Below are 27,779 nucleotides of genomic sequence, written 5' to 3' on the forward strand. Positions count from 1 at the left end.
AGCAGCACCAGGCAAGAGGGGGTAAAAAGCTCTTTATTTGAAGCTCCAGGGTGGGGCAGGGCATCCGCCTCTATCCAGAGGCTCCCACGGTCCAGTTTCCCTACAGTTCATAGTCAGGCCCCGCCACACAGTCCAGCTGTGCCCCATTCGCAGGCAAGTCAGACCTGCAGGTTGACAAAGGGTGCAAAGCCTGCCATGTCCTGCAGCAGCACCAGGGCCTGATGCAGCGGCGGCTCCACGTCGATGTCCACGCCGCGCTTCCGCAAGCGGCTCAGGCTGGGCTCGGCCACATGGTGGCAGTGCCGCACCCGCAGCGAGCGCAGGGCCGGGCAGTACTCGGCCAACGTCCTGGGGGAGGAGCCGGGTGAGGCTAGGGGCCAGGAGCCGCCTCGCCCGCGGTGGGGGAGCCAGCCAAGCCCCTGTCTCCCTGAAACTCAGCATACTTTTTCCCTCCATAAACGAGGGAGGGGGCCAAATGGAGTCATACATTCAATGTCTCCCGTGAAACCGAGACTTCCTCCTGCCTCTTAAAGGGGAGAACTGATCCTCAACTCCGCCCAGGATTTCAAGGTTTTCCCCTTGTTGAAGAAAAGCCAGAAATCTGACTGTGAAATCTGCCAGTGTGTAAATACTGGTTCAAAAGTGTTTTTTTGTTTTGTTTTGTTTTGTTTTTTGTTTTACTATGGGCTCTATGGACTAGGCAATCTTAGAGGCCTTTCCTGGTCTGAATGGGGGTGCCGTGGTAGCAGAGAAATCCAGACACCACGGTTTTGCCTTTCGACAGCTACAGCCCGCCCCTAACCCAGAAGTTAAGTAAGTGATTGTTTTCTTCCCAACCCACCGATCCCATGCCATGCCCAGGCACCTGACGCCGTCGCTCCCGACGCGGAGGCAGCCGGTTAGGTCGAGGTGCTCGAGTTCCGGGCAGTTCCGAGCCAACTCCTGGACGGCGGCGTCCCCCACATTGGCGTTGACTGCCAGCGAGAGGCTGCGGAGGCCCGCGCCGCGCCTCTGCGCCAGGTATACGATGGCCTCATCCTTGAGCTGACGGCAGGCGGTGAGGTCCAGCTCCTCAAGCGCCGGACAGCGGTCGGCGAGGCCGCGCAGCGCCAGGCCATCTACCCAGTCACAGTGCGCGAGCGAAAGGCGCTGCAGGCGGGGGCAGCCCTCCGCCAGCGCCCCCAGCGCGCGGCGGCTCAGTTGCCCGCAGCCGGCCAGCGCCACGCTCCGCAGCTGTGGATTCCGCGTCAGCACCGGCACCAGATCCTCGTCCGACAGCCATTCGTGACACGGCGCCAGCGCCAGCTCCTGCAGCCCCTCAGCGTCCCGCAGCAGCCAGGCCAATGCGGCCCGCGGGATCTGCGGTCCCACCTGCGGGCAGAGAGGCACCTCGACTCTCAGCTGGTCCCGGGGGCGGGACGGGTGCCGCCTCTCCGCACCTGAAGAGTTCTTCCCCGGGGGCAACCCGCCCTCGGGGCTTGCCATCTGCTCTCCCAGGAGAGATCCCAAGTGCCTACAGAGTTGATACCCGGTACTGCCCTTTGAGAGTACTTCCCGCAGGGGGGCTCGCTTCCCGGGCATTCCTGTAGGCCCGGGAGGACGGGTAAGGGTAGACAGCTGGGCTGGGGGCTGGGCTGGAGGCGGGGCGGGGGCGGTACCCCGACGAGGCGGGGCTCTGGCCCCCGGCTCACCTGAGCGGCGTCGAAGCGGCGCAGCCCCGCCAGGTGCAGCTGCACTAGCGCCCGGAAGGCCCGGCTGACGCGCTGCAGCCGGAGCAGCTGGCGCAGCGGCACCCGGCTCAGGATGTGCGGGAGCAGCACGTCTTCCCAAGGCAGGTCCAGGAGCCTGCGGGTAAAGGGGCGGTGGCGGTGGCGTCCCGGGCCGCTGTCACCTGCGAGTCCGCCTCGGTTATGTTTCTGCGCCCGGGCTCCTAAGAACGGCCCCCAGACACGGCCCAATTCAGCTCCCCTCCCCTAGGTCCTTCTTCCCTTTCTCGGCCCCTCCGGTGCTCGGTACCTGACGGCTCCCGGCTCTTGCTCCCCTCCGGACGGCTCCATCGGTGGCTCCATCGGCTGCCTATTGCGCGTGCGCAGTAAGGTCTTCTCGCTTTGGCCGTGGAGCGGCCTCAGCGAATCCGCCTCCTTGGGCTGCAGAGACAGACCGATTCAATCGAGTGCGGTCTCACTGAGGATCCTATCTGAAAGCGTTCCGGATGGATCTCGAAACAGAGAGCGGAACAGACCGATGGCGTAACATCAGATCTCGCTTTCTCGGCTACAGGGCTTGAGAACTGAAGCTGAAGAACGCGATGGTGCAGAAGAGACTGGCTGTTTTTTCGTCTTGGGCCAGTGGCCGCCTCTGAGTGAAGTGGTGATGGGAGGAGCAGGCAAAGCCAAACGCAGAAGGGGCGGAGCCAAGACTCCAAGGTTCTGGGCCTACCCTCTGCCCTCTGATCGCGCTTAGCGACTTTGAAAAATGGGGAGAAACTATCCAGGCTTTTACTCTCTGGCACGTAGTAGGTGCCCAATAATTGTTGAATGAATCGAATGGGCGAAGCTAGAAGTATTCTTCCTTCATCAAGCAAACTTGCCCAAACCTCTCATTCCTGGTTAGTTGTGACGTACAGAGCTGTCCAGCCCCGTTCACTCCCAGAAGATTTGGAATGGGTTTGCACCTCGAGGGGAGAGACAGAAGGAGCTAAGAAGGACTGTCTCTCCAGCTGGGTCCTTATCTTCTCCCCAGGAGGTCTAGAGTCCTGAGAAGAATGAGTGCTCAACCCAGCCCACCAGGACTACCACTTCTCGGTTGACCTGGGGATTTAGTTGTGGGATTTGGGGCTGGGCCCGCTCTGGGGGCAGTGATGTCCCACAACTCTAAGCTCAGACTCTGGGCGGCCCTCTCACCGCGTCCGCAGTTCCTGGTTCCGGGGTCCGCTCTGGGGAACCCCCGGAGCAGTGCTTTCCCCATCATCCATTGGTGTGGAGGGTGTGAAGGACGCTGAGGGTTACTACTGTCGCCGAGAGCTGCCCCCTAGCAGGGCTGCGCTCTCCCTTCGTGCAGCCGCTTCTTCATCTCCCTCTGCATCACGAAAACTGCTTCCCATCCATTATTTCATCAGGGCTTCGGGCACTTCTGCAAGGTGAGCAGCTCTGTGCTGTTGCTCCATTTTAAAGATGGAACCGAGGCCCTGGAGAGGACGCGTCTTGTCCAGGGTCAAGCGAGTCGCGATAGAAAACTCAGGCATCCTAGTTTTCCCAGAATCCCTTCCACCCTCCCCCACCCCCAATGCAGCAAGAAGGGAGAAGCCAGAAGCAGGGAAGGACCAAAGAGAGTTAATTTGGGTGAGGGACTTGCTTCCTCTTCCTTAGCCTGCTTGGGGAGGGGGTAGGTGGGAGAACCGACCTCCGCTAAGATAGAGCCTTGTAGGCGCGCACCACCTCGCGACGCGCGCCTCCTCCTCCTCCTCGCTTTGTTCGCGCCTCTGCGCCTGCGCAGTGCGACAAATCTGGCGCTGTCCCCTTCAGCACCACGCGGAGCCCGCGCCGCCCCTCCCCGCGGTGAGCCCCGCGCGCCCCCGCCGCGCACGTCCTCGCGCCCCCTGACTGCCCGAACGGACCCCTTCTTCCGAGGTCACCACCTGCATGCCCTGGCGTACCCAAGGAGAGCAGTTGCCATAGTAACTCTGGCAGTGCTTTCCTAAAATAGCTGGGCCCCTTCTACCTTGGCCAAGGGCACAAGGGTTGCCTGCTCCCCACTTCCTCCACTCCTGGCGTCATCCCGTCTAACATTTTACCCTCAGATAGGCAGGACACCTAACTCAGACAGCAAGGAAGTTCTTTCTGACGTCTGACTAACATCCCTCCTGCTGCATCCTGGGCGAGTGGTCAGGGTTGGGTCTCCTGGATCCTAAACGCAGAACCTCTTAGGGTTTGGCCTCTCCCCATATCTCTGTCCCATAAGTTGATGGTCTCCTGGATTTAGGGGGCGGGTCCGGTCTACACCCATACGGTGTGCTTGGCGCGGACGCGTGCTCGTGGGGGCGGGAGCGCGTGTGGCATGTAACAGGTCATGTGGCAACCTCCTAGGGACACGCGTGGGGTCTGGAGCGGGACACGCGAGTGCAGCTGGGTCCGGCGTGTGGCTCGGGGGGCGGTGGAGGCAAGGGACGACTGGGGTGGGGCACGTGAGGGTCTTGGGAACAGAACCGGGGGTTCCATACATCCTCCGCCTCGTCAGGGGCGGGTCTCAGGTTGGCGGGAGAGCCCAGCAGGGACCTAGCGTCGGGAAGGGGGGCCAGCCTCCCGGGCTCAGGGCCGGAAAAGGGCGGGGGGGTGGGTGGGGGGGATTAGCTCTGCCTGAGCCGCGCGTAGGGGGGAGGGGGAGGGACTGAGAGGCAGGCGGGCCTGGAGCAAGCGGGAGCAAGCGGGAGCCGCGCTGCCTTCACTGCTGAGCTGGGCCCAGCCTCTTCCCCGCCTCTCCTCGGCCCCAGCTCCAGGCGAGCAGCGGTGAGTACTGAGGCAGCTCCTGTCGGAGCTGCAGTGGGGATGCCCTGGGCCCCCATTGAGCTTCAGAAACCTGCCCGGCAGGGTTGCTGCTCCTGACCTCTGCCCCTACCCTGCATTGCCACCAGGGGCCCCTTTACCCCTTTAAGGGCTGGAAAAGATCTGTCATTCTTTTAAGAGGGAAGGAGAGACAGGGTCTGGTGCAGCCTTCACACCCAGAGACAGGTGACTGGTGGGGGTTGGGGGAGAGGGTGTGTGTGTTCCTGCTTAAGTATGTGTGTGAGGTACATCTGTATTTTTGTGTGTGACTAGTAGGTCTCTGTGTCTGAATACGCCTGTGTCTGTGTGCATTGGAGAATGAGGGCCTGTGTGTATATTTGGGTGTCTCTTTGTGTGTTCTTGTTTGATGACAGTATGTGTATAAAATAAGCATGTGCCTTTCCATTACACACATATTTGTTATGACTGTGAGAGTGTATGAGGGTGTGTCTTTGGGCAATGTGTATGTGTGTGTATGTGTGTGTGTGCCTGGGTCCATGTGTGCTGGAGGTGTTGCCTAGGAATATGTTCAACTGTGTACTGATATTATTTGTGTGTGTGTGTGTGTGTGTATGAGTGTGTGTACCTGTATAGAGAACAAGAATGTCCCTTTCCCATTCAGCATGTATACATTAGGAGTAGAGGCCTCAGTTCTCCCCTTCACCATGTGCCTCTCAGCCCCTCATGATCCCTCTATAACATCCCCCTCCATCGTCCTGCCTTTCCTTCTAGGAAGCCTGAGTTCTCTCTCACTGAGTAAGGGGCCTCCTTAAGAGAGACTCTGGGGTGGGGGGCATGGCTGTATGATGGTTAAGACTGACTGATACTCCTGATCCAGAGGGTGGGCTACCAGTCTTCCCCCTCCTCCACCAGAAGTACCTCCAAAATGCCACAGGGACTCTGAACTCACTCAACTTCTGAAATAGCTTCCTTTTTCCTCCCAAGGTGATGCTCACGGCCCCCAGACAGAAGGAAGAGAGCCTGGGCCCATTAGGGATACAATTCTTTTCTCCTCAGGCCTTCAGGGAAGTAGCCCAAGTAGGAGGCCTGATCACTTCTAGCTAGGGGTGGGGTTAATGATGCCACATTCCTAGGATGGGCTAAGCCTCTGGCGCTTAGATGGCCCATCCAGCTTTCCCCTCTCTGTCTCTGCTCTCCTGCCCATCCACCTCCCCTGCAGCTCACCCTCTGCTCCCCTTCCTCTCTTGCAGGCCTGTCCGAAGAGCATGCTGCCCCCTCACTCCCCGCCTGGCCTCGCCATCCCTGCCCCCCCAGCCTGACCCCAGGCCCCAGCATGGCCCAGGGTGCCATGCGCTTCTGCTCGGAGGGCGACTGTGCCATCTCCCCACCACGATGCCCACGCCGCTGGCTCCCCGAAGGCCCAGTGCCACAAAGTCCCCCAGCCAGCATGTATGGCAGCACAGGCTCCCTGCTACGGCGGGTGGCAGGTCCTGGTCCCCGAGGCCGGGAACTGGGACGTGTGACAGCACCCTGTACACCCCTGCGTGGCCCCCCCTCACCCCGTGTTGCTCCCTCACCCTGGGCACCCTCTTCACCTACTGGGCAGCCCCCACCGGGGGCACAGAGCTCTGTGGTCATATTCCGCTTTGTGGAGAAGGCCAGTGTGAGGCCACTAAATGGGCTACCTGCTCCTGGAGGCTTGAGTCGGAGCTGGGACCTGGGTGGGGTCTCTCCTCCCAGGCCCACCCCAGCCCTGGGGCCTGGCTCCAACCGGAAGTTACGACTAGAGGCATCCACATCAGACCCACTCCCAGCTGGTGGAGGCTCAGCTCTGCCTGACAGACAGGGCCTTATACATGGGCCACCAGCCCAACCTCAGGTTGGGGCAGATGGCCTTTACTCCTCTCTCCCCAATGGGCTGGGGGGACCCTCTGAGCACCTGGCCAAGCTATTCCCAGGACCTGCTGACAGTGGACTCCTGAACCAGGTAAGTGACCTCTCTTGGGCCCCCTGGAACCCCAGAGTCCCAGCAAAGGGGCAAGGCTTGGCCCCTTGGCAGTTTTGGGCCTGTCTGCTGTTCATGCCAAATTCTTCTACCTTTCCTAAATCTGTCTCTTTCTTGCCTTCCGTGTTTGTCCCTGCACCTTGGTACCTCTATATCTGTCCCTGTGTGGTTTTCTTTCTGTGTTTCGGTCCTGTGTTCTTGTGTCTTTGTATGTATGGTTTTATCTCTGGGTGCTTGTGTCTATCTCTCCCTCCCTGGCTTAGGGGGACACCTGGTCCTCCCCCCGGGAAGTCTCCTCTCATGCCCAGAGAATTGCTCGAGCCAAATGGGAATTCTTCTATGGCTCCCTGGACCCCCCAAGCTCAGGTAAGATCCTGGACTGAGGCAAGGGGAACAGGGCAGGGCCTTCTCCACAGCAGCTGAGGCACGGTAGGGAGCCTTCCTTTAAATCTCCCCCCAATCCTTTCCTGGACTCATAAGTTGACTAATGCCTCTCCAGGCCTCAAATTTCCCATCTGTGTTAGGATGGAGGGTCAGGGGGATCATGGCTGGGTTGAGCACCTGGAGGAAGCTAGATTGTGGAGAGAGGGGATGGCAGGATATCAAGGGTCATTCTATAAAGGACAAAAGAAGCTGGTCTCCCTCAGGCCCCTTGAAGTTATTTGACAATAATTTGACTTGAAACGAGCTTCACTGGCACCAAGAACAAGCTGAGTTTGTAGCAGGAAGAATGGTGGCTAGACAGTGAAAGAACTTCCTGCCAATAAGAGGCAGCAGGAAAGAGCTCCTTCCTAGAACAGAATCCAGACAGGGAGCTGAGCAGGATAACCTCCTGACCAGGATGCCTATGCACACTGCAGGTGCTAAGCCCCCAGAGCAGGCCCCCCCATCTCCACCTGGGGTGGGCTCAGGGCAGGGCTCTGGGGTGGCTGTGGGGCGAGCAGCCAAGTACTCCGAGACGGACCTGGACACGGTGCCCCTGAGGTGCTACCGCGAGACCGACATCGATGAGGTGCTGGCTGAGCGAGAGGAGGCTGACTCGGCCATCGAGAGTCAGCCCAGCTCTGAAGGCCCACCTGGCACTGCCCGCCCACCTGCCCCACGTCCCAGTCCACGCCTTGGCCCTTATCCCAGCCTGGGCAGTGACAATGAGGACGAGGACGAGGACGAGGCAGGTGGGGAAGACGATGTGGACGACGAGGTGTTTGAGGCCTCAGAGGGGGCCCGGTGAGTGGGGGAGTGGGACAGGAACGTGGCCTGCTCCTTGGAGTTGGCCCAAAGGCAGAGCTGGGGTCAGAGGGATAGGAGGGGAAGATGAGGGTGGGCCTGGGAGGGTCAGGACCAAGCTAGTGGTGTAACAGGGCGATGCAGCTGGAGATTCAGGACAGAGGCCCCAGGCCTAGCAGAATGCTGGGGATGTGGGTGGGGGGCTGTCAGAAAGAGCCCATGGGGTAGGGAGTAGCCAGGACAGAGCAGGAAAGGGGTTCCAGTGAAGAACAGGAGGCAGAGTGAGGGGTCAGAATCAAGCCTGGGGGCATGGGAGCATCAACCCGGATCCTGGATCCTGGATCCTGGCAGGAGAATGGGGAGTGTGGGGGCTTTCCTCTCCGTCTCACACCCCACTGCAGCTTGGAGCCTCATCTTCTTCTCCTAAGATGTTGCCAGAAATAGAAATGGGATGGCAGGAGGGGAGAGGATCAGGGAGGAGGAGAAAGGGAGATTAGCAGGAAGGAAGAGAGGAAATGATTGGGTGCTAGGGATGGGTAAGGCTGGGGTGCCTCAGGGGGACTGAATAGCTTGGTCAGCCTGTAGTGGGGACTCCCTACCTAGGTGGCTTTTTTAGAAGACTAGTGGCCTGTGAGAAGGAGGTGATAATCCCCTTCACAGAGTCATATGAGAATTCAGTAAAATGTTAACCAAGAACTGTCCTTTGGCCCCTGATCCGAGACTCTTCTGCCCCTGCAGGCCAGGCACCCGGATGCCCCACCCTGGGCCTCTGAAGTCGCCTGTGCCCTTTCTACCTGGGACCAGCCCCTCAGCTGACGGGCCTGACTCTTTCAGTTGTGTGTTTGAAGCCATCTTGGAGTCACACCGAGCCAAGGGCACCTCCTACACCAGCCTCGCCTCGCTGGAGGCCCTGGCCTCACCTGGCCCAACCCAGAGCCCCTTCTTCACCTTTGAGCTGCCTCCCCAACCCCCTGCCCCCCGGCCTGACCCACCTGCTCCTGCCCCACTTGCACCTCTTGAGCCAGATTCTGGTACCAGCTCTGCTGCTGATGGGCCTTGGACACAGAGAAGGGAAGAAGAGGAGGCAGAGACTGGAGCCAAGCAGGCCCCAGGGAGGGAGCCCCCTAGTCCCTGCCACTCAGAGGACAGCTTTGGGCTGGGGGCGGCACCCCTGGGCAGGTGAGTGATTCCTTTGGTTCCTCAGAACTGAGGTCCCCGGGGCCCCAGGTACAGCTGCTCCAAGGGAAAGAGCCTCGGTGCAAAGATGTAGTTTATATTCCTGACCCCTGAAAGAATGGCCAGGGGAGGCGGGTGTCAGTTTTTCCGTGTGGAGGGCTACTACTGGCGGTGATGGGGAGCCCCTCACAGCCTCCTCCCTTGGTCTCACATCCAGTGACTAGTAAAACCATGATTCTAGATTGAAGAGTTCCCAGAGAATGCCCTCTTTTCTTCTCAGGAAGGCCCTTCCTTCCCCAGGCAGAGCCTCTCATCTGGTTAGAAGTCTTGTGACCTTTCCCCACCCCACCTGGAGGCTTCTTTCAAAGGTGCAGCCACCAGCCTCTCCCATTGCCTCCCTCCCCTGTCACCTCCCCTTTTTCAGGCAGGAGCCTCTCACCCTTCTCCAGGAAGTCCTGTCACCAGTCTAACCTTTCTGCTCTCCCTCTGCCAGCTACCCTCTCAGTCATGAAGCCATGGCAACAGGAGGGGGTGGCCGGGGAGACAGTTGCCTAGCAACCAGGAGTTTCCGGCCTCTGTCTCTGGGGTGACAGGTGGCTTTGCGAGTAGAGCAGCTGGGCGGGAAGGGAAGGGGAGGAGGAGACAGGGGATGAATGGGGTGCATGCTGACCCCCAGTCCCCTCTACCCCAGAGCCTGCTTCTTTGTGGGTGGAAGAGAAGGACCAAGGAGGAGGCTCCTCTCCCTAAAAGGCCAGAAGGGGAAAGACATAGGAGTGGGATGGTGTCCCTGCTGCCCTCAAATCATTGTTTGACCCTACACTGTTCCTCTCTGGCAGCCTATCTATAGCCCACCTTTGCCCATATTCTCAGAGATAGAGGACTATGTTCTCAGTAGGGCCAGCGTGGACACGGGAAACCTGTGCCTAATAGCGAACTCCATAGGGAGCTTTGGAGAAGCAGTCAAAATTCCCACAGCAGAATGAGGGATGTGGGTTAAATTTGATGTAGGAATACCACAGAGAGATAGTAAGTATGGAATCAGCTGATAGGACCTGTACAGTGTCCTCTGGAGAAAAGAAAAAGACTTTCCCCATGCCCCAGTCTCGCCCTCTCTGCCTTCCGGGTTTGGAGGCCCAGGAAGGATCCAAATGGCCCCAGAGGGACTGCCTCACCTCTGAGCTGGTGTTCTACCCTGGCAGCGAACCACCGCTGAGCCAGCTGGTGTCCGACTCAGACTCAGAGCTGGACAGCACAGAGCGGCTGGCCCTGGGAAGCACAGACACCTTGTCCAACGGGCAGAAAGCAGACCTGGAGGCTGCACAGCGCCTAGCTAAGAGGCTCTACCGACTAGACGGCTTCAGGAAGGCTGATGTGGCGCGGCACCTGGGCAAGAAGTAAAGCCACTGGTTGGGACTTCGAAGGGAGGGGTGGGGGGAGAATGCATCCCGGACGGTCACACCTCCACATCCCCTCTAGCTAACTGCCCCCATCTGGCTCCTTGACCCTTTCTCCTGAGACTCCACCTATCTGTCTGTCCTGCCCACAGCAATGACTTCAGCAAACTTGTGGCTGGCGAGTACCTCAAGTTCTTTGTCTTCACTGGCATGACTCTGGACCAAGCTCTCAGGTGGGTGGTGAGCCTTTGGAGGGTGGCCCCCACTCTCTGGACCTGGTGTGCCTCCTCCGAGCCCCTGTGCCTCTCCTAAGCTGCCCTGATGTCATCCTTCCCAGGTTGGCTGGGCATGGCCAGAAGTTGGGGCTGCCTGGTTAGGGAACCTCGTGTAGGGGTGATGTGCTCCCTCTTCCCTTATCCCCAGGGTGTTTCTGAAGGAGCTGGCCTTAATGGGTGAGACCCAGGAACGGGAGCGCGTGCTGGCCCACTTCTCCCAGAGATACTTCCAGTGCAATCCCGGAGCCCTGTCCTCAGAGGGTGAGGAAGCCAGGGGGCAGGGGTGGTCACTGAGGCAGATGGGCACATGTGTGTGCATAGGAGCAGGAGTGTGTGTGGAGGAGTGAATGCATGCACAAGCTTGCAGGCCTGTGAGCATGCATGTGTGCAGTGCTGACATGGCTGCATGAGTGTAGAACTGTGGGTGTGGGCAGGCTTTGCTGGGGTCTATGGTGTGTTGTGAAGAGCAGGTGTGTTTGCATGCCATTGTTCACATACAATGTGATTTGGCTGCACTGGTCAGCATAACTGGCTTGTGTGTAGTGCATACTCACAGAGGCATGCAGGTGTTGGGGATGAGGTCCCTTTTAGGGATCTGCTGGAAAAGAGATCTTTGGCATGAGGAGGTAGGGTTCACTATGGGGATGTGAAAAAGTATGACTATGTACAAAAGTGTGACTATGGGCCAAAAGGGACAGGAGATGAACTGGAAGGCTCTGGAGGATAGCTGTGGGAACGAGTCCCTGGGAGGTGGCCCTGGGAGATGGCCGAGGCTGAATGTCAACTCTCCCCTAGACGGTGCGCACACGCTGACCTGCGCTCTCATGCTACTCAACACCGATCTCCACGGCCATGTGAGTGGGGGTGGGGGGGTGCTGGCGGGAGGGAACCCAGAAAACAGACTTCGTCCAGAGACTTCAAGGCCTGGGGCCCAAGGCCCCCCTCACAGGCCTCTGTGCCCTCACTTAGAACATTGGGAAGCGCATGACCTGTGGAGACTTCATCGGAAACCTGGAGGGCCTCAATGAAGGCGGAGACTTCCCCAGGGAGCTGCTCAAGGTGGGGGGGGGGGGGGGTGAGGGGAGGAGGGGTAGGGTAGAGGTTGCTGGAGTGGAGGGATGGGGGCCTGTCGGCAGCGTGGAGGTGGAGGAGGTGAGGGGCTTGGATGCCCCCCAGCTCTAGCGCTGGATCCTCTAGTGACTCAGCTCGGGTACCTCCCCCTCCCCCAACCCCCACACGCCGGCTCCCCCGGAACATGCGCACTGGCGTGCAGTTGGGGCCGCGCGCAGTGGGGGAGGGGAGGCGGCTCTCAAAAACCAGCGATCAGGCGGCCTTGAACCCTGCTTTGGCCTTCTTCAGTGCCTCTCCTCCAGTATTCACTGAGGGTGGGAGGGGCCCCAGCGTAGGGCGGGGACACACAGGTGCACTGCTTCCCTCCTCCTGCTCCGCCCTTACCCCAGGACAGATGGCCACAAAGGCCCTTCTGGTACCAATGCCCAGGAGGGACCCAGAGGTAGAGGGGTCCAAATGGGACAAAAGCTCTTCCAAGGTCTCAAAGCCAGTTACATTCAACCTGGGACTAGACACTGCTCTTCTGACTCCCTTGTTGCCCAGCCCTGCTCTCAGACGCCAACACTTGAGGGGTTTAGCTACACAGGGAGCTACACTGGGACTGGTGTGCGTGGGAGGAGAGGGTGTCCCTGTCCTGTAGGTTCACTCTTTTCTCTGATCCGTTGGTTTTATGCAAGGAAGCTTGGACTCACTTGAAACCTCTAGGGTTGGCAAAGGGGTCTCTGGGCCGTCACATACGTGTGACTGCACAGGAGTGTCTTTGGGTGCGACTGTGAGCTTCGGATGTGTTAGGCTTCCGAGTTGGGGAATATATCAGAGTGGGAGGTGTCCATTGTGAGTTTGGGGTGTCAAAGAGTTGAGGTATATGTTTGAGTTGAGTTGCATATATATGCTTTTCGGAGTTGGTAAATCAGGGGCTTCGGCTTGGGGTATGTTTGTGCTTTAAGGGGTTACGATATAGTGTGTCTGAGTTGGGGTGTACGTTGGGTGTTTCTGTGTATTAGGGTGTATATCTAAAAATTGGCTGAATTATGCCATGCATCCATGAATAGGGGTTGCATGAGTTAAAGACTAAATTCTGAGGTGAGCATCAGAATTTGTAGTGTCTGCGAGTCGGGGTGAGTGGATTGGTGATCTCGTTAGTTGGGGTTTATGTAAACTGGGGTGTGCGTACGTGAGTTGGGGCATACAGCCTCGGGCGTTCGAGCTATCTTCGGCTGGGTGAGTTATGAGGCTGGTGCGATTCCACGCTGCCTCCGTCCTTTGCCACCCCTCCCGCGTGTCCTGTCCTGCCTCGGGGGTGGGGGCAAGCGGCCAAGGGGACGCGTTCCGACCTCCTCTGCCGCTGGTGCCCCAGCCGGGACCGGCCGGGAGGGAGCTGCAGACCCTTCAGGGTCCGCCCACCTTGGCAGCCGCGGGCCGAGGGGCTCCCGGCGCCCCGCCCCCGCCGCCGCCCGGCCGGCCCCCGAGGCCCCGCCCCCGTGGCCGCGCGCCGCGGGCCCCCGCGCGGTCGGGCGCCTCCATTTCGCGCCGTCCCCGCCCCCAGCCCTCGCCCTCCCTCCCCGTCGGCGGCCCCCTCCCGCTCGCGCCCAGCCGCAGAGCCGACAGCGCCGCCGCCGCCGCCGCCGCGCGCTCCGTGCGTCGGTGGGAGCCGGGCCGGGCTCGGGCCGGGCCGGGCCGCTCGCGCCGGCTGTCGAGGGAGCCGTCCGCGGGCCGTCCGGGCCGTCCGGGCCGAGGGCGGGCGGGGGCATGGCCGGGGGCCGCGGCGCGCCGGCCGGGCCAGCATGATCGGCGTCAACAGCATCCACAGCAGCGCCGGGCGGCTGCGCTCGCGCTCGCTGTGCTCCGTGCGCTACGGGCGCACCCACCGCGGCGCCGAGACCCTGTGCTACGGCTGGCCGCAGCGCTCGCGCAGTCTCAAGCCGGTGCTCTACACCGACCTGGTGGTCAGCCGCCTGCAGAGCCGCAAGAAGAAGAAGGCGGTGAGGGCGTTGGGGCCGCGGCCCACGCCAGGCTGGGGGGCGGCCGAGGGGGTTGTGCAGGGCGGCGGGGCTGCGGGGGCGTCTGAGGGAGGCACCGGCCGGACCGAGCGGGGAAGCCCGGCAGGGACAGAGGCCGTGGGTAGCCAGGAGTGGGCATGGACTGGAGGGGGAAGGGCACAGACCGTCGCATTAGGTGGGCATCTCCAAGCAAAGGGCCTTTGGGTCTTCCAGCTGGGAGCGTGACGGGGCTCACCGATAGGGCTCAGGACTTTGGAAAGAAGACGTGGTTGTGGGCCAAAGAGGGTCCTCCGAGGGGGCGGGGGATGAACTGGAAGGCCGCAGACGGGGTGGATCTGGGTGGCCACTTCAACCTCCTGGCCAGAGTTGGAGAGTGAGGGTGTGCTGGGAGGGCTGTGTGTGCATAAGGCTGGGACGTGCTGTGTAGGGGGTGGAGGCTGTGAGATGTACCCACCCCTGGATAGGGTGTGCATGTGTGGGATGCTGGGCTAACCTTGTGGCTGAGTGTGACAGTGGGCAGTGAGAGAGGCAGTGACTGTGGTATGTTGGTGGTGGGGTGGGGGGCTGTGTCCCATCGCGGAGAAGGCACCGACGTCACCACTGCACCCAGCTCACGCAGGCAGCATCACACGCCACACGCTTAGCCCAACACGCACATGCTGGGGACACACCCACTCACAGACAGGCTGGTGTAATCGCCCCCACAGTGGGAGGTGCAGCTGTGGACTCACACTGCAGGCCACTCCCAAGAAGGGTCCCCTCTGCAACTCCTGGAGCCCATGCTCTACTCTGACTACCCTGCTGCCCCCACAGGTCCCCCATGACAGATGTACAGAAGGGCAGTGACTGCTTCAGGAGGTCACAGAGAGCTTGGGGTGGGCAGGATTTGGAAGCTAAGACTTCTGCCTTTTAGACTGGTGTTCACTCCACAATCCTGGCATTAGACTTGCTGTGGCTGTCTGGGCTGGGTTAAGTGCTCAGTTTGCCCAGGGGTTAGGAGCCATGAGAGTATGTTCTTTGTTAGCCAGAGAGGGAGGTGACAGAGTGAATACCTGTTGCCGGGCCTCAGTTTCCCCATATGTTGTGTGGGGTTTATCCTATGGAAACAGGGCCAACACACACGATTGGGGAAAGGAGAGCTTCGTGGGATGCTCTTTTCTATTCCTTCCAGGGCTGTGCTTCTCCCACCCAGGATCTGGGTTGGATGACCCCTCAAAATAACAGCAAAGATAATAGAAGCTGCCATTTATTGTGCATCGATCATATGCCTGGGTGCCCTATGCTGATTGCCTGCCCTACGTTACACACCGTTACTACGTTTGTTCTCCCCATGGATACTTGCCCAAAGTTCTGCAGCAGAAGTGACACAGTATTGTGTCTTCCGTGTCCCAGTTCTGTTTCAGAGCCTGTGTTCTTGCTCATTACACCCCCTGCTGCCCCACACTCCCCATTGTTTCCTCTCCTGAGTTGGGAGGGAGGGCTCTGAGCTCTGGCATTGGGGTACATGGTTTGCCTCCCCCAGGAATGACCCATACCTGCCTGATTTGTTCCTCCCCACCAGGCCTTGTACAGCTCCATCAAGAATGAAAAGCTGCAGTGGGCCATGTGAGTCCTGGGGCTGTGTGGTGAGGGAGCTGGGGTGTGGGGAAGGGGCTGCCCCGAGAGGCTGAGAGTGCTCAGGCGGCCCCTGTGAGTCCAGGCTGGGTTGTGGGGCAGGGTAGGCGGGTGAGGCCATGAGAAGCACTGAGGCTGCCTCACTTCCTTCTTTGGAGATGGCTGCCTGGGCTTGGGGTTCTGTGTCTCTTCTCTAGCTGGGTTGTTATGACAAGCTAGGTTGGGGTGGGTGGCCACTGTCAGCAGGCCTGGGAGAGGAGTGCTGAAACTATAAAGGGAAGGTCCCCTGGCAACTCAAGTGGGAAAGCAGAAGTCTCTGGAAGTAGAGCCCTGACCAATAGCATGAGAGGCCCCTCTCGGGTCCTAGGGAATCCAGAGTATCACAGAACAAGGGACAACGTTGTCTACTCTTGGCAGTCTCAGTGGAAACAGACTCAGAGTTGAATCTTAGAGGAGTCCCAATTAAGGGAGGAGGTCCAGTTTCAGCCTTGGGGCCCCCTGTCTGAGGGGCAAAGCCTCATCTAAACAGTCACTACGATCACTCATATTTGCTGGTATCTGCTGGTAGTCCAGGCACGAGTCACTTGGGTTGGGGGCTCCCAACCTGCAGGAGACAAGACCTCAGAGGAGGCAGAGCTCAGGACTGGCGTGCACACTGGGACTTGGGGCAGGCCTTGAAGGAAGGGAAGCATTTGGCGAGAGGGGAGTTAATATCTGGGAGGCAAATAACTGTGTGGTGGCTGAAATGAGTGTGGGGTGAGGAGACCAAGAGGAGGCAGGCCTGGCTGGCTGGAGGGTGGAAGGAGAAAGAGACAGTGTTGGCAGGGCATAGACTCTACGTGGGAGGTGATAGGGAGCCACTGCAGGTTTTTGATCAACAAAGTGACAGGATAGAACCTGACTCTTTAGATGATAACAGAGCCTGCTGACCAAGAGCTACTCAGTGATCACTAGGAAGCTACTTCTGCCACCATTTAGCCAACAAACTATGAGCAAAGGGTGTTGCTGGGTGTGGTTGAGACCGCTGAGTCAGATGTGCATCTGCCCTTGTGGAGTAGGGTGGGGGGTTGGTGTGTGTGTGCAGAAACAGAGAGGATGGGGACGAAGGGACAGTCATGGCCCTACCGTGCCAAGCTCTAACATGTGAGGAGATGTGCTACCTAGAGGAATCTCACCTGAGCAGGGGGCACAGCTACCCCCAGGGAGATGTGGTGTGAGGTGGGAGATAAGGCTCCAGCAGCCTCGGGTTGAGGGGAGCCACACCCTGTGAGGGGCAGACAAGGGGGTGCTTTCCTGGGTGGGCAGAGGCTAGGGCTGAGGGGGGGTCATGGCTGCAAGGCCAGCCCCCTCTGAGGTGATCACACCTGCAGAGACGAGGAGGAGCTGAGACGCTCTCTGTCTGAGTTGGCCGACCCCAACCCCAAGGTCATCAAGAGGGTCAGCGGGGGCAGTGGCAGCGGCTCCAGCCCTTTCCTGGACCTGACTCCTGAGCCTGGGGCTGCAGTCTACAAGCATGGGGCACTGGTGCGAAAGGTGCACGCAGACCCTGACTGCAGGAAGAGTACGTGGCTGGGTGGGGAGGGTCTGGGGGATGGAGGGGAGGGGGCCTGTCTCAGGCCCCCTGACCTGTCTTCCTTCCCCCCAGCACCTCGGGGCAAGCGGGGCTGGAAGAGCTTCCACGGGATCCTCAAGGGCATGATCCTCTACCTACAGAAGGTGCGGGGCCAGCCCAAGGGGTTGGGGTTGAGCTGGCTCAGGGGAGTGTGGGTGGGCTGGGCTAGGCGGGGCAGGGACCATGGCCAGGACAAGACGGGCACCCTTGTAGGAGGAGTATCAGCCCGGGAAGGCCCTATCAGAGGCGGAGCTAAAGAATGCCATCAGCATCCACCACGCACTGGCCACGCGTGCCAGCGACTACAGCAAGAGGCCCCATGTCTTCTACCTGCGCACAGCTGACTGGCGGGTCTTCCTCTTCCAGGCCCCGTGAGTGCCCTCCTCCTGCCATCTGGACCGCTTTGCCCCTCTCCCACTGTGCTCCCCTCCCTTGTCCCTGGATTGCCTCATTTCTTCCCAGGCCACACCCTGAGCCAGGCCAGGCATCCCTGGACAGGAATCCTGGGCCCAGGCCCTAAGCGGCAGTGTGGTCTCCCCAGGAGCCTGGAGCAGATGCAGTCCTGGATTACTCGCATCAATGTGGTGGCTGCCATGTTCTCTGCACCCCCCTTCCCAGCTGCTGTTAGCTCCCAGAGGAAGTTCAGCCGCCCTCTGTTGCCCAGTGCTGCCACCCGCCTCTCCCAGGTACCCCCAGCTCCATCCACTTGGTGCCAGTGGGATGGAGTGGGGCAGGCCCAGCCCGACCGCGGTGTGGGATTATGTAGATGTCCACCACACGGGGACATTGGCCTGGGGCGGGGGTGAATGAACGCTGAATCATTTCCACTCCAGTTATGAAGGTGTTAAACTAGACGCGGTGTTTGCCTGTCCAAAGGATGGGGCACCTTTTTAAAAAACTTTGCACAAAGGCACTACATGTACTAGAGTGACCCTGACTGCACTCCCCCTGGCCTCTAGGAGGAGCAGGTGCGGACCCACGAGGCCAAGCTGAAGGCCATGGCAAGCGAGTTGCGAGAGCACCGGGCTGCGCAACTGGGCCGGAAGGCCCGGGGCAAGGAGGCTGACGAGCAGCGGCAGAAGGAGGCCTACCTGGAGTTCGAGGTGAACCTCCCGCCCTATGGCTCCTTTCTCCATCAGGGAGGTTCAGGCTAGTGGTTAAGGGCACAGGCTCTAGGAGGATGGGACCAGCTGGGTGACCTTGGAAAGACTGCTTACCCCTCTGTGCCTGTTTCCTTTTCTATGGGCCAGGGATGACATTCCATACCCACTAGGGTAATGAAGTGAGATGAGGTCTGTCAGGTGCTGAAGTGCTCACTTTTCCCAACTAGTCCAGGCTCCAGAAGTATTACCTGTTATAATATGCAGCCTCAAGAGAGCCCAGAGAGGATAACCAACTTACCAGGGGATCACGTCACAGTCCCAGGAGGCTTTGGGGGTCTCAGAGGTGGGCGAGAACCTGCCATCTCCTAGCCTTTTTTGGCACCCCTCCTTGGTCCGGATGGGGGTGAGATGGGCAGAGGGTGGAGAGCAGGCTCACAGCCACTGCCCCTCTACCTCAGAAATCCCGCTATGGCACATATGCAGCGCTGCTTCGGGTCAAGCTGAAGGCAGGCAGTGAAGAGCTGGATGCAGTAGAGGCAGCACTGGCCCAGGCCGGGAGCACGGAGGATGGACTCCCCCCACCTCACTCCAGTCCCTCCCTACAGGCCAACCCCTCCAGCCAGCCCCGGGCTCAGTGTCCTGGCTCAGAGCCTCGCACAGGGGCAAGCAGTGGGCGGTGGAAGCTCTGAGTTGAGGGTAGGAGCGTGGGGGGTTGGCACCTGCTGGGCACCTGCATGACATAGCCCTGCCTGAGCCCGGGCCGGCCTCGGGTCACCCATGAGGGCCCCTTGGCCCAGAGCCCGACCGCGCCGGACGCGGTGTCCGGGGCAGGGCAGGGCTAGGCCATGGGCCTCGGGAGCCTAGGTTAGGGGCCCCTCTGAGACCCCCATTTTGTGATAATGTTTTGCACTTTTTCGTACGAGGGGCGGGAGGCTGGGGGGGGAGGGGCCAGGGCCCTTTGGACTTTTGATGCTTTTTTTGGGGGGGAGGCCTGACGTTTCTGCTTTCTGCTGAGACCACCCCCACCCAACACCAGCAATCCCCCTCCGTCCTGGGGCCTGGCTCAGATAGAGGCCAGGAGTTGGGGCTAAGCTGGTTTTCCCTCCTTCCTCCCTGAGACTCACCCTCTCTCTTTCCAGAGGTGAAGGAAGGGTATCCATGCCTAGGCCCCCTACACAGTCGGGGGACAGCACGGCCTTGCTTTCCCTCCTTCAGTGGGTCCTGCCCTTTGTACAGCCTCCACTCCCATTAAAACTGCTCTGGACTTGCTGGCTGTGCCTCCTTCTCCTCTCTCCAGTACCTGGCTTGGGGCCAGGTTAGGCAGATGGTTCCAGGGACAAGAGTCACATCAGGGGTTGCCATAAGTTAGGAAGGGTGCTGTATCCCCTCCCTTTCCCATGAGAATCCTTTATTTGCCCCAACTGAGGGGTGGGCATGGGGTGTTAAATAAGAACTGGAATAGGCAGGGGTGCTGTACAGAGGGGCCCAGGGAGGGGGCTGGTTGGTGGGCAGCAGTTCAGTGCACCTGAGGCTGGGGGTGCCCATGGCAGAGCCCTCCTGGTGGCTCAGGGGGTGAGCCCAGCTTCTCTGCCTCCTGTTCCACCGACTGGCTCCCGTATGCACTGTCCTCCTTCACCTCTGCTAGGAGAGTGGGCACAGGGAGGGCGAAGGGAACAGTCAAGGTCTTAGGCCTCCCACCCTCAAGGCCCGGATCTGCCTTCCCGGTAGGACCCCTTTACCTGTGCTGGGCAGCTTGTCTCGGGCCTCAGGGCCCCTCAGCAGCCTCACTCCTTCCTCCAGGCCCATGTCAGACAGGGCGCACAGCAGGCCTGCCAAGTCCCCACCAGCCAGCTGGAGAGAAGGAAGACGAGTGAGATCAGAGTGGGGTCGGGAGCCCTGGGGCCAAGGGAGCACCTGAGAGCGGAGACAGGAAAGAAGCCAGGCATGGAGCAGGGGCGGGCGCCAGCTGACCTTGTAACTGCGCAGGAGGCTGCCGCTGGGTGAGGCAGTCTTCCGGTATGTGTCCACCAGACTGCGCAGCCCCAGCCGTTCTGCTAGCTCTGCCCAGCTGCCCTGGGCTCCTGGCCCATCTAGCAGATGCTCTAGATTCTGTAGGACTGCATCCTCAAGTGGCAGATCTGGCCCTGACAGGGACACACACACAGATGTGTCTGTTAGCCCCAGAGATGGACACAGGCAGGCACCTTTCTCTCATGGGACTCTCACAGTCCTGGGGCAGCGGGTGGCAACAGGGAGGGAGCAAGGGAGCCCTCCTTCAGAGGCTCTAAAGAAGAGACCTCTGTGAGCAGGGATTGGGGCCTGGCAGTGGGTGAAGAGATCTCACCTGCAGGGCTGGGTGGGGTCAGGGGAGGTGCCATGGTGTCCTGAGCAGCATTTAGCAGCAAGGTCTTCACCTGGGGAGACAGCCTCAGTTTGATGACCTCCCATCCCAGTCCTCAAGCCCAGGTGCAGCTTCTCGGGGCCCCATCCATAAGCCCAGGTACCCCATTCCCTGGTGCTTCTAGTTCCCACTAGCCTCACCTTGGTGCTACGAGTGAGGTCAAGAGGTGTATGGCCCCGGGAGCTGCCTCGGGCGTCCCTCTCAGGTCCCTCAGAATCTGAGTCACTACCAGAGGTAGGGGGCGAAGGCAGTGGGCACAGGGGCTCCTCATTCTCTGCATGGATATCAGCACCTGGGGAGGGAGGTAGTCGTGAGAAGGTACAATGGGAGCCCACATTAAGAACTGCAAAGTGGGGGTTGGGAGGCACCCCTCTTCCTCCCCCCAACCTTGGGGCATCCCATTCATATGCCCCAAGGATGAGGCTCACCAGCCTTTAGAAGGAGGCGGGTGAGAGTGGGGGATCCCAGTCCCGCTGCCAGGTGTAGGGGTGTGTTTCCCGCAAAGGTGCGGGCATTCACGTTGGCACGGAGCTGTGGGGTGCAAGGGAGTGGTTGATCACAGCACCTACTGACTGGCTGGCCGCCCCTACCCATGCATCTTCACCATCCTTGTTTCTACAACCCTCAGCCCCACCCCCTCAGCAGTCCTCGGTCCCACCTTGGTGACCAGATGTGTGACCAATCCCAGCTCCTCCATCTCTGTGGCTAGATGCAGAGCTGTTCGCCCCCCCTGCCGCTCTGCAGCCTCTACTTCAGCCCCGCTGTCCACCAACAGATCCAGGCACTCGGGGCTTCGGGCACGGACTGCCAGGTGTACTGGATACAGGCCTAGGACAGAGATACTCAGCCTATAGCAGCCATCCCCAACATGGCCCCTGACCAGCTGGCCTCAACGCCTCATGTTCACACCAGGCACTTGCCAGGTGCCCTCCCTGGGCTCCACCTTTGCCCCCAGTCTGCAGGGGGTGAAAAACTCACCCTCGAAGTCCGGCATGTGCAACAGTTGGGGCATGGTGGGAACCCCACTGCGCAACAGGGCACGCAGCAGGTCGGGGGCACTGGTGCCGGCCCGGAGAGCTAGATGCACTGCGGAGTCTCCGTGCCGATCCAGCAGTGCCGGGTCTGCGCCCACCTGCAGCAGGAAGCTCACCACGCTCGTCTGCCCGGTGATCACCGCCAGGTGCAGTGGTGTCTGGGGACGCAGGCAGAATGAGCCAGGTCCGCCCCTGACCTAGGCCCACCTGCCTTCCCACTCCTGCCCCCTCACCAATTGGTGCCCCTCACCTGGTGCAGGTGATTGGTGAGGTTGACAACACCCAGGTGCCGGGCATGGTAGATGACGTGGGCTATTTGCTCGATGACACTGGTCTGCCCATGGATGATGGCCAGGTGCAGCGGCCTGAGGGGTGGGGAGCAAGAATGTAGCCAAGCAAGCCAGGCCACTCAGAGCATCCACTGCCCTCAAAACGCCCACCGCTTCCACGATCTCTGTCCCTGGGGCTTGTGGAACCCAGACGTCTCCGGAGGCATCGCTGCACCTGAACTGAATCCTTCCGAACACCCAGTGCAGTATATAAGTACTGTCATTGTGCTCTTTTAACAGCCTACAAAACTGAAGCGGGGAGCGATCAAGTACCTTGAGCACAACTAGTACGTAGTGAAGCCGGACTTGGAACCGGGTCTCTCCGACTCCACAGCCCTGGCTCAGGCTCCTTCCCCGCCCCGCACCCCACGACCTTCCATCGCGCTCCAAGTCCGGCCTGGCCGAGGGAGCCCGGGTGTCCCTTCCTCCCGCTCGCCCACCTACGTGTCTCCGTTCTCGTCCTGAGCCGTCAGCAGGTGGCGCTGTCCCGCCAGCAGCGCGCGCGCGTCCGCCGTGACGCCGTAGTCGAGCAGGGCCCGGGCGCTGCGCTGCGCCAGGCCGAACAGGCGCGCGTTGTACTCCCGGGCTGGGGGCGACAGGGGCGTGGGCGCGGGCTCGGTCCCCACCCGCAGCGCCCCGACCGCCCGGATTCAAGAGGCTGTACCTCGCTGCAGCAGCTCCGGGGCCTGCGGTTCGCGCTGGGGGGTGAGGGGGGACGCGCTCGGCTCTGCGGCTTCCTCCCCGGCATCCACGCCAGGCGCCCCGGCGGCCATCTGCGCCCCGCCCCCGCCTCCGGGGTAGCAGCCCAAAGGGGCCGAGCCGGTCGGGTAGGGGCTGTAGGCCAAGGAGGGGAAAAAGCCGAGGCTGCCACCTGCGGATACAGGCCGGGCTGTGGGTAGGAGGCACCAGCCAGGGCTCTCCCTCATTTCTTCCCCCACAACCTCTCTCCCCCTTACTCCTCCCTCCTCCATCCCCCTTCCCGCCACCAGCAGCCCCTCACCTCCTCCTCCAGCTCCTCCATAACCCCCAGCCGAGCCCCCAGAGCCTCCACCCATGTGGGAGCCACCCCCGAAGTGCTGGGAGAAGGTGGGCAAGGCTTTCCTCCGTTTCCGCTGCACCTCCTCCTTGTCTGCGGCCAGAGGGAAACGAGATGTCAAAACCCCAATTCATGCACCACGCCTCAAGAGCTCTGTCCTGAGTTTGGTCATGGCCCTCCCTCAAAAGCCCTCAGGCTGTCTCCTAGGACCACCTCTTCCTGGGACCTTCCCCACTCCTGACTTGACTCATGGGTCCCCTGATCTAGCTTTGGGACACTCCAGCCCAGGCTACTCCCCCACCCCCACCCCCGCACCCCTCCCTTCCACCCCCTTCAGCCCAGCTCCACCTTCCACCAGAGGGTAATAGGTGAACTGTTTGGAGTCGGAGACATCCCCCCCACGCTTGCGTTTCAGTTGCAGGAACACGGTTACAGGACGCTCAATCTTCATCTTGTGATAGGGAGGTGTCCGGAACACAATGGCATACTGGAGGGTGGGGGGGCGGAGGAAGACAGAAGGTGTTATTGAGGCCTTGGCCCAGTTCAGCCTCCAGCCCTGGCCCTGGCCCTGGCCCTAGCCCTGGCCCTGGGGTACCTGTTTATGAACATCTGTGGGAGAGAAATCCCCAAAGGCCTGCCATCCATTCTCATCATCTTCGTAGAACCGAACCTCAATGTCATCTATAGGGAAGAGCGAAGCATGGCCATGGCTCCTAATAGAATCTGCAGGGCCTTTTGTCCTAGAGCTGCCCTGGCTCCCCATCTTGATACCCAGCATCCCAGGTTCCCAGCCTCACCTTTCTGCACCTTGTCACAAAGCAGATAAACCTCATCTCCACCCCGCACAGACCCAGCTGTCTTGTCCATTCGAGAAATCTTCAGGTTCGAGGCCCCAGGAGACTCTGTGGGGTGGGATAGCAATTACTTGAGGCAAAATAATAGCCATGGCCCCATTTATGGAATCAGGTGCTTTGTATTATTATTTGAACAACCCCAAGATGTACAAGAACTACTAGTATCTTCATTTCCCCAAGATGGAAGCCATACTAGGGAAATGACTTGCTCAAGATCACTTGGCTCATATGTGGCGGGTCAAGTTCAAACCCAGGCCTGTCTGACTCCACAGCTTGAGGTTGCCCCCCATGCTCCCTCTGGCACCTAGACCTGGCACCCCAGATGATCAGGATACTCACTGCTGTCATGGATGGGCTGAGAAATAACTGGCTTCAGGGGCAGGGAGAAGGAGCCATCGCTGGCTCGAAGGAAGGCAGAAAAGCGCAGCCTCACGATGCTCAGGTCCATTACCTTCTTCAGCTCCTTGGCCTCTTGCTCCAGCTCCCGCCGCTCAGCCTCTGGGTAGTGGACATACATGTGACCCCTGCACTCCTCCTCCTCCTCTACTCCTTCCATGATCACCTCCCATGACCCCTCCTCCCCCCCATACCAGTAAGGCCCTGGGGCCTGGAGCGGAGTCGCTGCCTCTGAAGTTTTTGTATCATAATCTCCATCATGTTCTTCTTGGTCACATGCAGGACGCCCAGGTTGTTAAATCTGGGTGGGGGAGGGGGCGGAGGAGTCAGAAGCTTTGTAGGCAGTTCTTTCCTCCTGAGGCACCCTCTCTACTGCCAGGCCTCAGCTCAGCCCTCATTCCTCCAGGAAGCCTTCCTGGTTTTCACTTGGGGCCTGGGGTTCTGAGGCCAACCTGTCTCTCTCCTTGGTCAGATGCTAAACTCACAGAGGCAGGCTGGGGCCTAGGACTGGGAGGCAATGAGGGGGCACCTACTGGGCAGTCATGTCCTTGGGCCCCACAGACACGGCGCAGACCCCCAGCTCCGAGCATTGCTTGCCCACCAGGCTGTGGGCATGAGCGCGAGGTGGGTCACTGTGCGTTACCAGGTCCACCTCAATCTTGGCTGGTCCCTCGTAGTTACAGATCTGGGAGGGGTGAGGGTTGTCAGTAATGCTCCTGAACACACTGTTAGCCCACCCTCCATCCAGCACCATCCTGACTCACCTTGACTGTGGGATAAGTCTTCCGACCCTTCTCACTGGAAGCCCCTGGCAATCCTCCATGGGAGGGGCCTTCACAGCCATATCGAAATCGGAAGCCTCGCTGAACGTCCCAGGGCAGATTGACAATGTGAACAGGAGGGACCCCTCTTTTCCCCCCAAGCCAGTCACACTCCCAGCCATCAGTGACCACAATTGGCAGTGTCTCTCCTGAACCACAACACCTCCATTGTGATCAGTAGCAGTCAGCCGTTTCAACCCGAAGTGGCCTCCGTGATCAGTGACCCTCCCCATGGCCACCCAACTACAACTACCCCACTGGTCCCTACAGCCGAAGTCCTCCCACACCATCCCTTCCATTCACTCACCTGCTTAGGCTGTTCGACTATCACCAAGTAGGGTCCATCAGCTGGGGACAAAGGGGCCTTGCTGAGCCAGGATTTCAGGGCCATCCCCCAGTCAGAGGGCACATGCTCCTCCCTCCCCCCTCTCTAGGACAAGGGGAGCTAAGGAACTCACTAACCTGTCTCTGGGGCTGGCTCCTTGGGCTCTGCAATGCACGGGTCGAATTTGAAATCATCATATTCAATCATGCCATCCAGACCCTGGTTTGGAAACAGATTAGGGTGGCAACTGAATCTGAGACACCGGAGAGCCTTCCACTTCCCAGCCCTGGGTAGCCACTCCCTTTCCTCCCCAGACCCATAAAAAGCTCCTCTTGGAAAAAGTTTGCAGACAGGCAGGCAGACTGACAAGCAGGTTGAGATAATCAGAGGGCATTACAGGTGTAGGGGGGCAGAGGGGACTCCGACAGACAGGCAGACAGACAGACAGACATGGGGGGCAGCCGGCCGGTTTTAGGGCCAGGAGGCGTGACTCACTGGGTCGTAGCAACTTTCCATGTCTCTGGGCTAGGCCCGGCTCTGTCTGGTGGCTCCGGCCAGGTTCTGTTTCCCAGAGTGTTTCAGGCGCCCGCCTTAGGTGGGGGCGGGGGGGAGTGACGGGGGGGGGGCGGGAGAGACAGATCAGGACACGAGGGGGGGGCGAGTGGGACCCAGATTTGGGGGAGGGTCTGATCTCTTCCAGCCACCCGTCCGGGTGTGGCGGGCGAGATCCGGCAGAGCGCGAGATCCGGAGCTGGGCTGGGCAGGGCCGGGGAAGCGGCAGGAAAGTTAGAACAGCTTAGGAAAGTCCCGAAAATACCAGGGGGAGGCGGGGCCGGAGGGGGCGGGCCTGGAAATGACGCCACTGGCCCCGCCCCCGCGGCGGGAGGGGCGCGAGGTCGGCGGCGGCCTCCGAGCTTGCAGCGGCTCTGAGGGCAGAGGGGCAGCCAGACCCAGGGAGGCGCCCCTGGTGATTGGGCCCCCTTCCTCGTCCCAGGGCAGGTGCGGGGGGCTGGAGGGCCTTTCAAAGGTGGGGGACGCTCTTAGGTCGGGGCGAGGCCCGCCTCCCGCCCCCTCCCCCTCCCCTGTCCTGGAGCAACCTTGGGATTTTCTACCCTGAGGGAGGCCACGGCTGATTCACCCGGGGGCTTTTGGGGGGACATTCCTGCTGTAGGAAGGCCTCCTTTCCGAAGGCCTGTAGGCGGGGGCTCTTCCCAGCGGGGGCCCCCGGGGTTCTGCCCCGAGAACGGACTCTGGGGCCGTGGGGCGGGGGGAGGAACAGGGTCTCCTTCTTGGGACGGGCCCTTCTGTTGCCTCTCCCCGAAACATCTCAGCAGTCATTGGGTTCCCACACCGCACCTGCTCCGGGTGCCCACGCCCCCTGCCCCAGGCCCATAGCCGTGTGTGTGTATCACAGGCATAGTGTGCGTCGTCCCATGTGCTTGCGTGGTGTCAGTATGCATGTACCAGTGAGCAAGGCTGTGTGCAGGTGAGCGTCTGTGAACTTCTCAGTGTGGACGCGTCTGAGCGTGTTTTGATATGTAAGGGCACAGGTGAACATAGGAGTTCGTGCGTGAAGGATATGGGTCCAGGCACCTGTGCACGGGTGAGCATGTTTGCGTGTGCGCGAGTCTGAATGCATGGACAGTGCTGTGCACTCGTTCGCATACGCGTAGGTGCACGTATGGGTCCGCGTGTTTTGTTTTGTTTTTTTGTACAAGGATGTCGATGAGTATCCGTACGTCTTGTTCGTGTGCGTCCTGTGTGTGCTTGCAGATACCGCTCTCCAGCCCTGAGCCTCGGTTAGTTAAGGGCCCTCCTTCCGCCCTTCCCCGTGTCCCGGCCACTCACCGCGGCGGCGGCTCCGGTTCCGGCTTCTCTCCGGCCCGACCCACCTCGGACGGGTCGCGACACTTCTCCACAGCCACCCAGGCTCCAGCCGGGAAAGCCCCTTTTCCACCCCCGGGAGGGGGGAATTCCCGTGACGTTTCCGTGCGTCACGCCCCGTGCCCTTTTTCATTGGCTGAAAGTTTAACTCCGGACTCGTGCAGCCAATCCGGAGCGACTCACGCACGCCCCTAGAGGGGAGATACTAGCTCAGGCGGAGGAGTCGGGAGGTAGGATGACGGGCCGCTACTGCTAGGGCTCTGGCAGGGGGACCTGTCGCAGGCTGGATTCGCTGACCGGGCGCCATCTCCCGGCCAAGGGCCCCGGCTCCGGTCTCTTTACCCGCCCCGCCAGCCCCCAGACAGCTGGCAGTCCCTGCTGCTACTCGGCTCATGCTGCGCCTAACTCTTGCCCACTTCTGAAGCCGGGGAACCCCAGAGGGAAGCTGGGGGGCCCCAGGCCTCGGGTCCCCAGCCCGGAGCGGGGCCCCCGCTGCCGGGAAGAGTTGGGGGAAGAGGAAGGAAGTTGATCTCGCAGTTGGTCCCGGGGCGCCATCTGGCGGCCTCTGGTGGAGGCGCACGGAGACTCGGTAATCCTCTCGTGTTGTCTCAACTCCGTCTCCCTTCGAAGAGAGCATCTGAACCTGAAACTTATTGTATAAATGGCAAGGTCACAGAGGGAGACTTCTAGATCTGAGCTCCGGCTCTCTGCGCCAGGGAA

At 60.4% G+C, this 27,779-nt stretch overlaps 3 protein-coding genes across 12 annotated transcripts; 1 reads left to right on the plus strand and 2 right to left on the minus strand.

Annotated features, from left to right (window-relative positions):
- Positions 1-17: 17 nt before the first annotated feature.
- FBXL15 (F-box and leucine rich repeat protein 15) lies at positions 18-9,450 on the minus strand. Of its 4 annotated transcripts, none has more exons than XM_072805558.1 (5): positions 9,350-9,450; positions 2,017-2,147; positions 1,692-1,845; positions 866-1,371; positions 18-348 (listed from the first exon to the last, which is right to left on the minus strand). In XM_072805558.1, the coding sequence occupies exons 2-5, from the start codon at positions 2,067-2,069 to the stop codon at positions 159-161; spliced, it is 903 nt and encodes a 300-aa protein (XP_072661659.1). In that variant the 5' UTR covers positions 2,070-2,147; positions 9,350-9,450; the 3' UTR covers positions 18-158. The 4 variants fall into 4 exon arrangements, with proteins under 4 accessions (XP_072661659.1, XP_072661657.1, XP_072661658.1 ...); XM_072805556.1 differs by having other exon boundaries at positions 2,017-3,187; positions 9,350-9,419; XM_072805557.1 differs by lacking the exon at positions 9,350-9,450 and adding an exon at positions 2,243-3,484.
- PSD (pleckstrin and Sec7 domain containing) lies at positions 1,235-23,624 on the plus strand. 5 transcript variants are annotated; one of them, XM_072805542.1, is made up of 18 exons: positions 1,265-1,531; positions 1,978-3,139; positions 5,753-6,489; positions 6,771-6,873; positions 7,368-7,734; positions 8,473-8,913; positions 10,110-10,304; positions 10,457-10,537; positions 10,728-10,840; positions 11,375-11,433; positions 11,549-11,638; positions 15,212-15,255; positions 16,635-16,825; positions 16,910-16,980; positions 17,090-17,247; positions 17,418-17,562; positions 17,836-17,979; positions 21,984-23,624. In XM_072805542.1, exons 3-18 carry the CDS (start codon positions 5,836-5,838, stop codon positions 22,029-22,031), a joined length of 2,904 nt encoding a protein of 967 aa, XP_072661643.1. In that variant the 5' UTR covers positions 1,265-1,531; positions 1,978-3,139; positions 5,753-5,835; the 3' UTR covers positions 22,032-23,624. The 5 variants fall into 5 exon arrangements, with proteins under 5 accessions (XP_072661644.1, XP_072661643.1, XP_072661639.1 ...); XM_072805538.1 differs by lacking the exon at positions 21,984-23,624 and adding an exon at positions 18,438-19,248 and having other exon boundaries at positions 1,280-1,531; XM_072805541.1 differs by lacking the exon at positions 21,984-23,624 and adding an exon at positions 18,438-19,248 and having other exon boundaries at positions 1,280-1,531; positions 2,281-3,139.
- Positions 19,335-27,346, minus strand: NFKB2 (nuclear factor kappa B subunit 2). 3 transcript variants are annotated; one of them, XM_072805545.1, is made up of 23 exons: positions 27,024-27,346; positions 25,671-25,736; positions 25,313-25,394; positions 25,158-25,198; positions 24,794-24,892; positions 24,563-24,714; positions 24,224-24,330; positions 23,973-24,131; positions 23,577-23,681; positions 23,375-23,460; positions 23,128-23,266; positions 22,744-22,872; positions 22,408-22,614; positions 22,188-22,329; positions 21,665-21,779; positions 21,359-21,572; positions 21,039-21,208; positions 20,809-20,911; positions 20,521-20,672; positions 20,324-20,393; positions 19,951-20,123; positions 19,719-19,830; positions 19,335-19,620 (listed from the first exon to the last, which is right to left on the minus strand). In XM_072805545.1, the coding sequence occupies exons 2-23, from the start codon at positions 25,689-25,691 to the stop codon at positions 19,496-19,498; spliced, it is 2,703 nt and encodes a 900-aa protein (XP_072661646.1). In that variant the 5' UTR covers positions 25,692-25,736; positions 27,024-27,346; the 3' UTR covers positions 19,335-19,495. The 3 variants fall into 3 exon arrangements, with proteins under 3 accessions (XP_072661646.1, XP_072661645.1, XP_072661647.1); XM_072805544.1 differs by having other exon boundaries at positions 25,671-25,765; positions 27,024-27,343; XM_072805546.1 differs by having other exon boundaries at positions 19,335-19,617; positions 25,671-25,765; positions 27,024-27,223.
- Positions 27,347-27,779: the final 433 nt, after the last annotated feature.

This window comes from Canis lupus, chromosome 29, assembly GCF_048164855.1.
Source record: "Canis lupus baileyi chromosome 29, mCanLup2.hap1, whole genome shotgun sequence".
Classification (NCBI taxonomy): domain Eukaryota; kingdom Metazoa; phylum Chordata; class Mammalia; order Carnivora; family Canidae; genus Canis; species Canis lupus.

Coding starts and splice junctions, on each gene's coding strand:
- FBXL15 (XM_072805558.1), bottom strand. CDS start 2,069: ATGGAGCCACCGATGGAGCCGTCCGGAGGGGAGCAAGAGCCGGGAGCC. Junction 1,846..2,016: donor CAAGAGCCGGGAGCCGTCAG/GTACCGAGCACC, acceptor CTTTACCCGCAG/GCTCCTGGACCTGCCTTGGG. Junction 1,372..1,691: donor GCCGCTTCGACGCCGCTCAG/GTGAGCCGGGGG, acceptor CTCTGCCCGCAG/GTGGGACCGCAGATCCCGCG.
- NFKB2 (XM_072805545.1), bottom strand. CDS start 25,691: ATGGAAAGTTGCTACGACCCA. Junction 23,682..23,972: donor TCAGCCCATCCATGACAGCA/GTGAGTATCCTG, acceptor CCCACCCCACAG/AGTCTCCTGGGGCCTCGAAC. Junction 21,780..22,187: donor CAGGACGAGAACGGAGACAC/GTAGGTGGGCGA, acceptor CCCACCCCTCAG/GCCGCTGCACCTGGCCATCA.
- PSD (XM_072805538.1), top strand. CDS start 5,836: ATGGCCCAGGGTGCCATGCGCTTCTGCTCGGAGGGCGACTGTGCCATC. Junction 10,538..10,727: donor ACTCTGGACCAAGCTCTCAG/GTGGGTGGTGAG, acceptor CCTTATCCCCAG/GGTGTTTCTGAAGGAGCTGG. Junction 17,563..17,835: donor CTGCCACCCGCCTCTCCCAG/GTACCCCCAGCT, acceptor CCTGGCCTCTAG/GAGGAGCAGGTGCGGACCCA.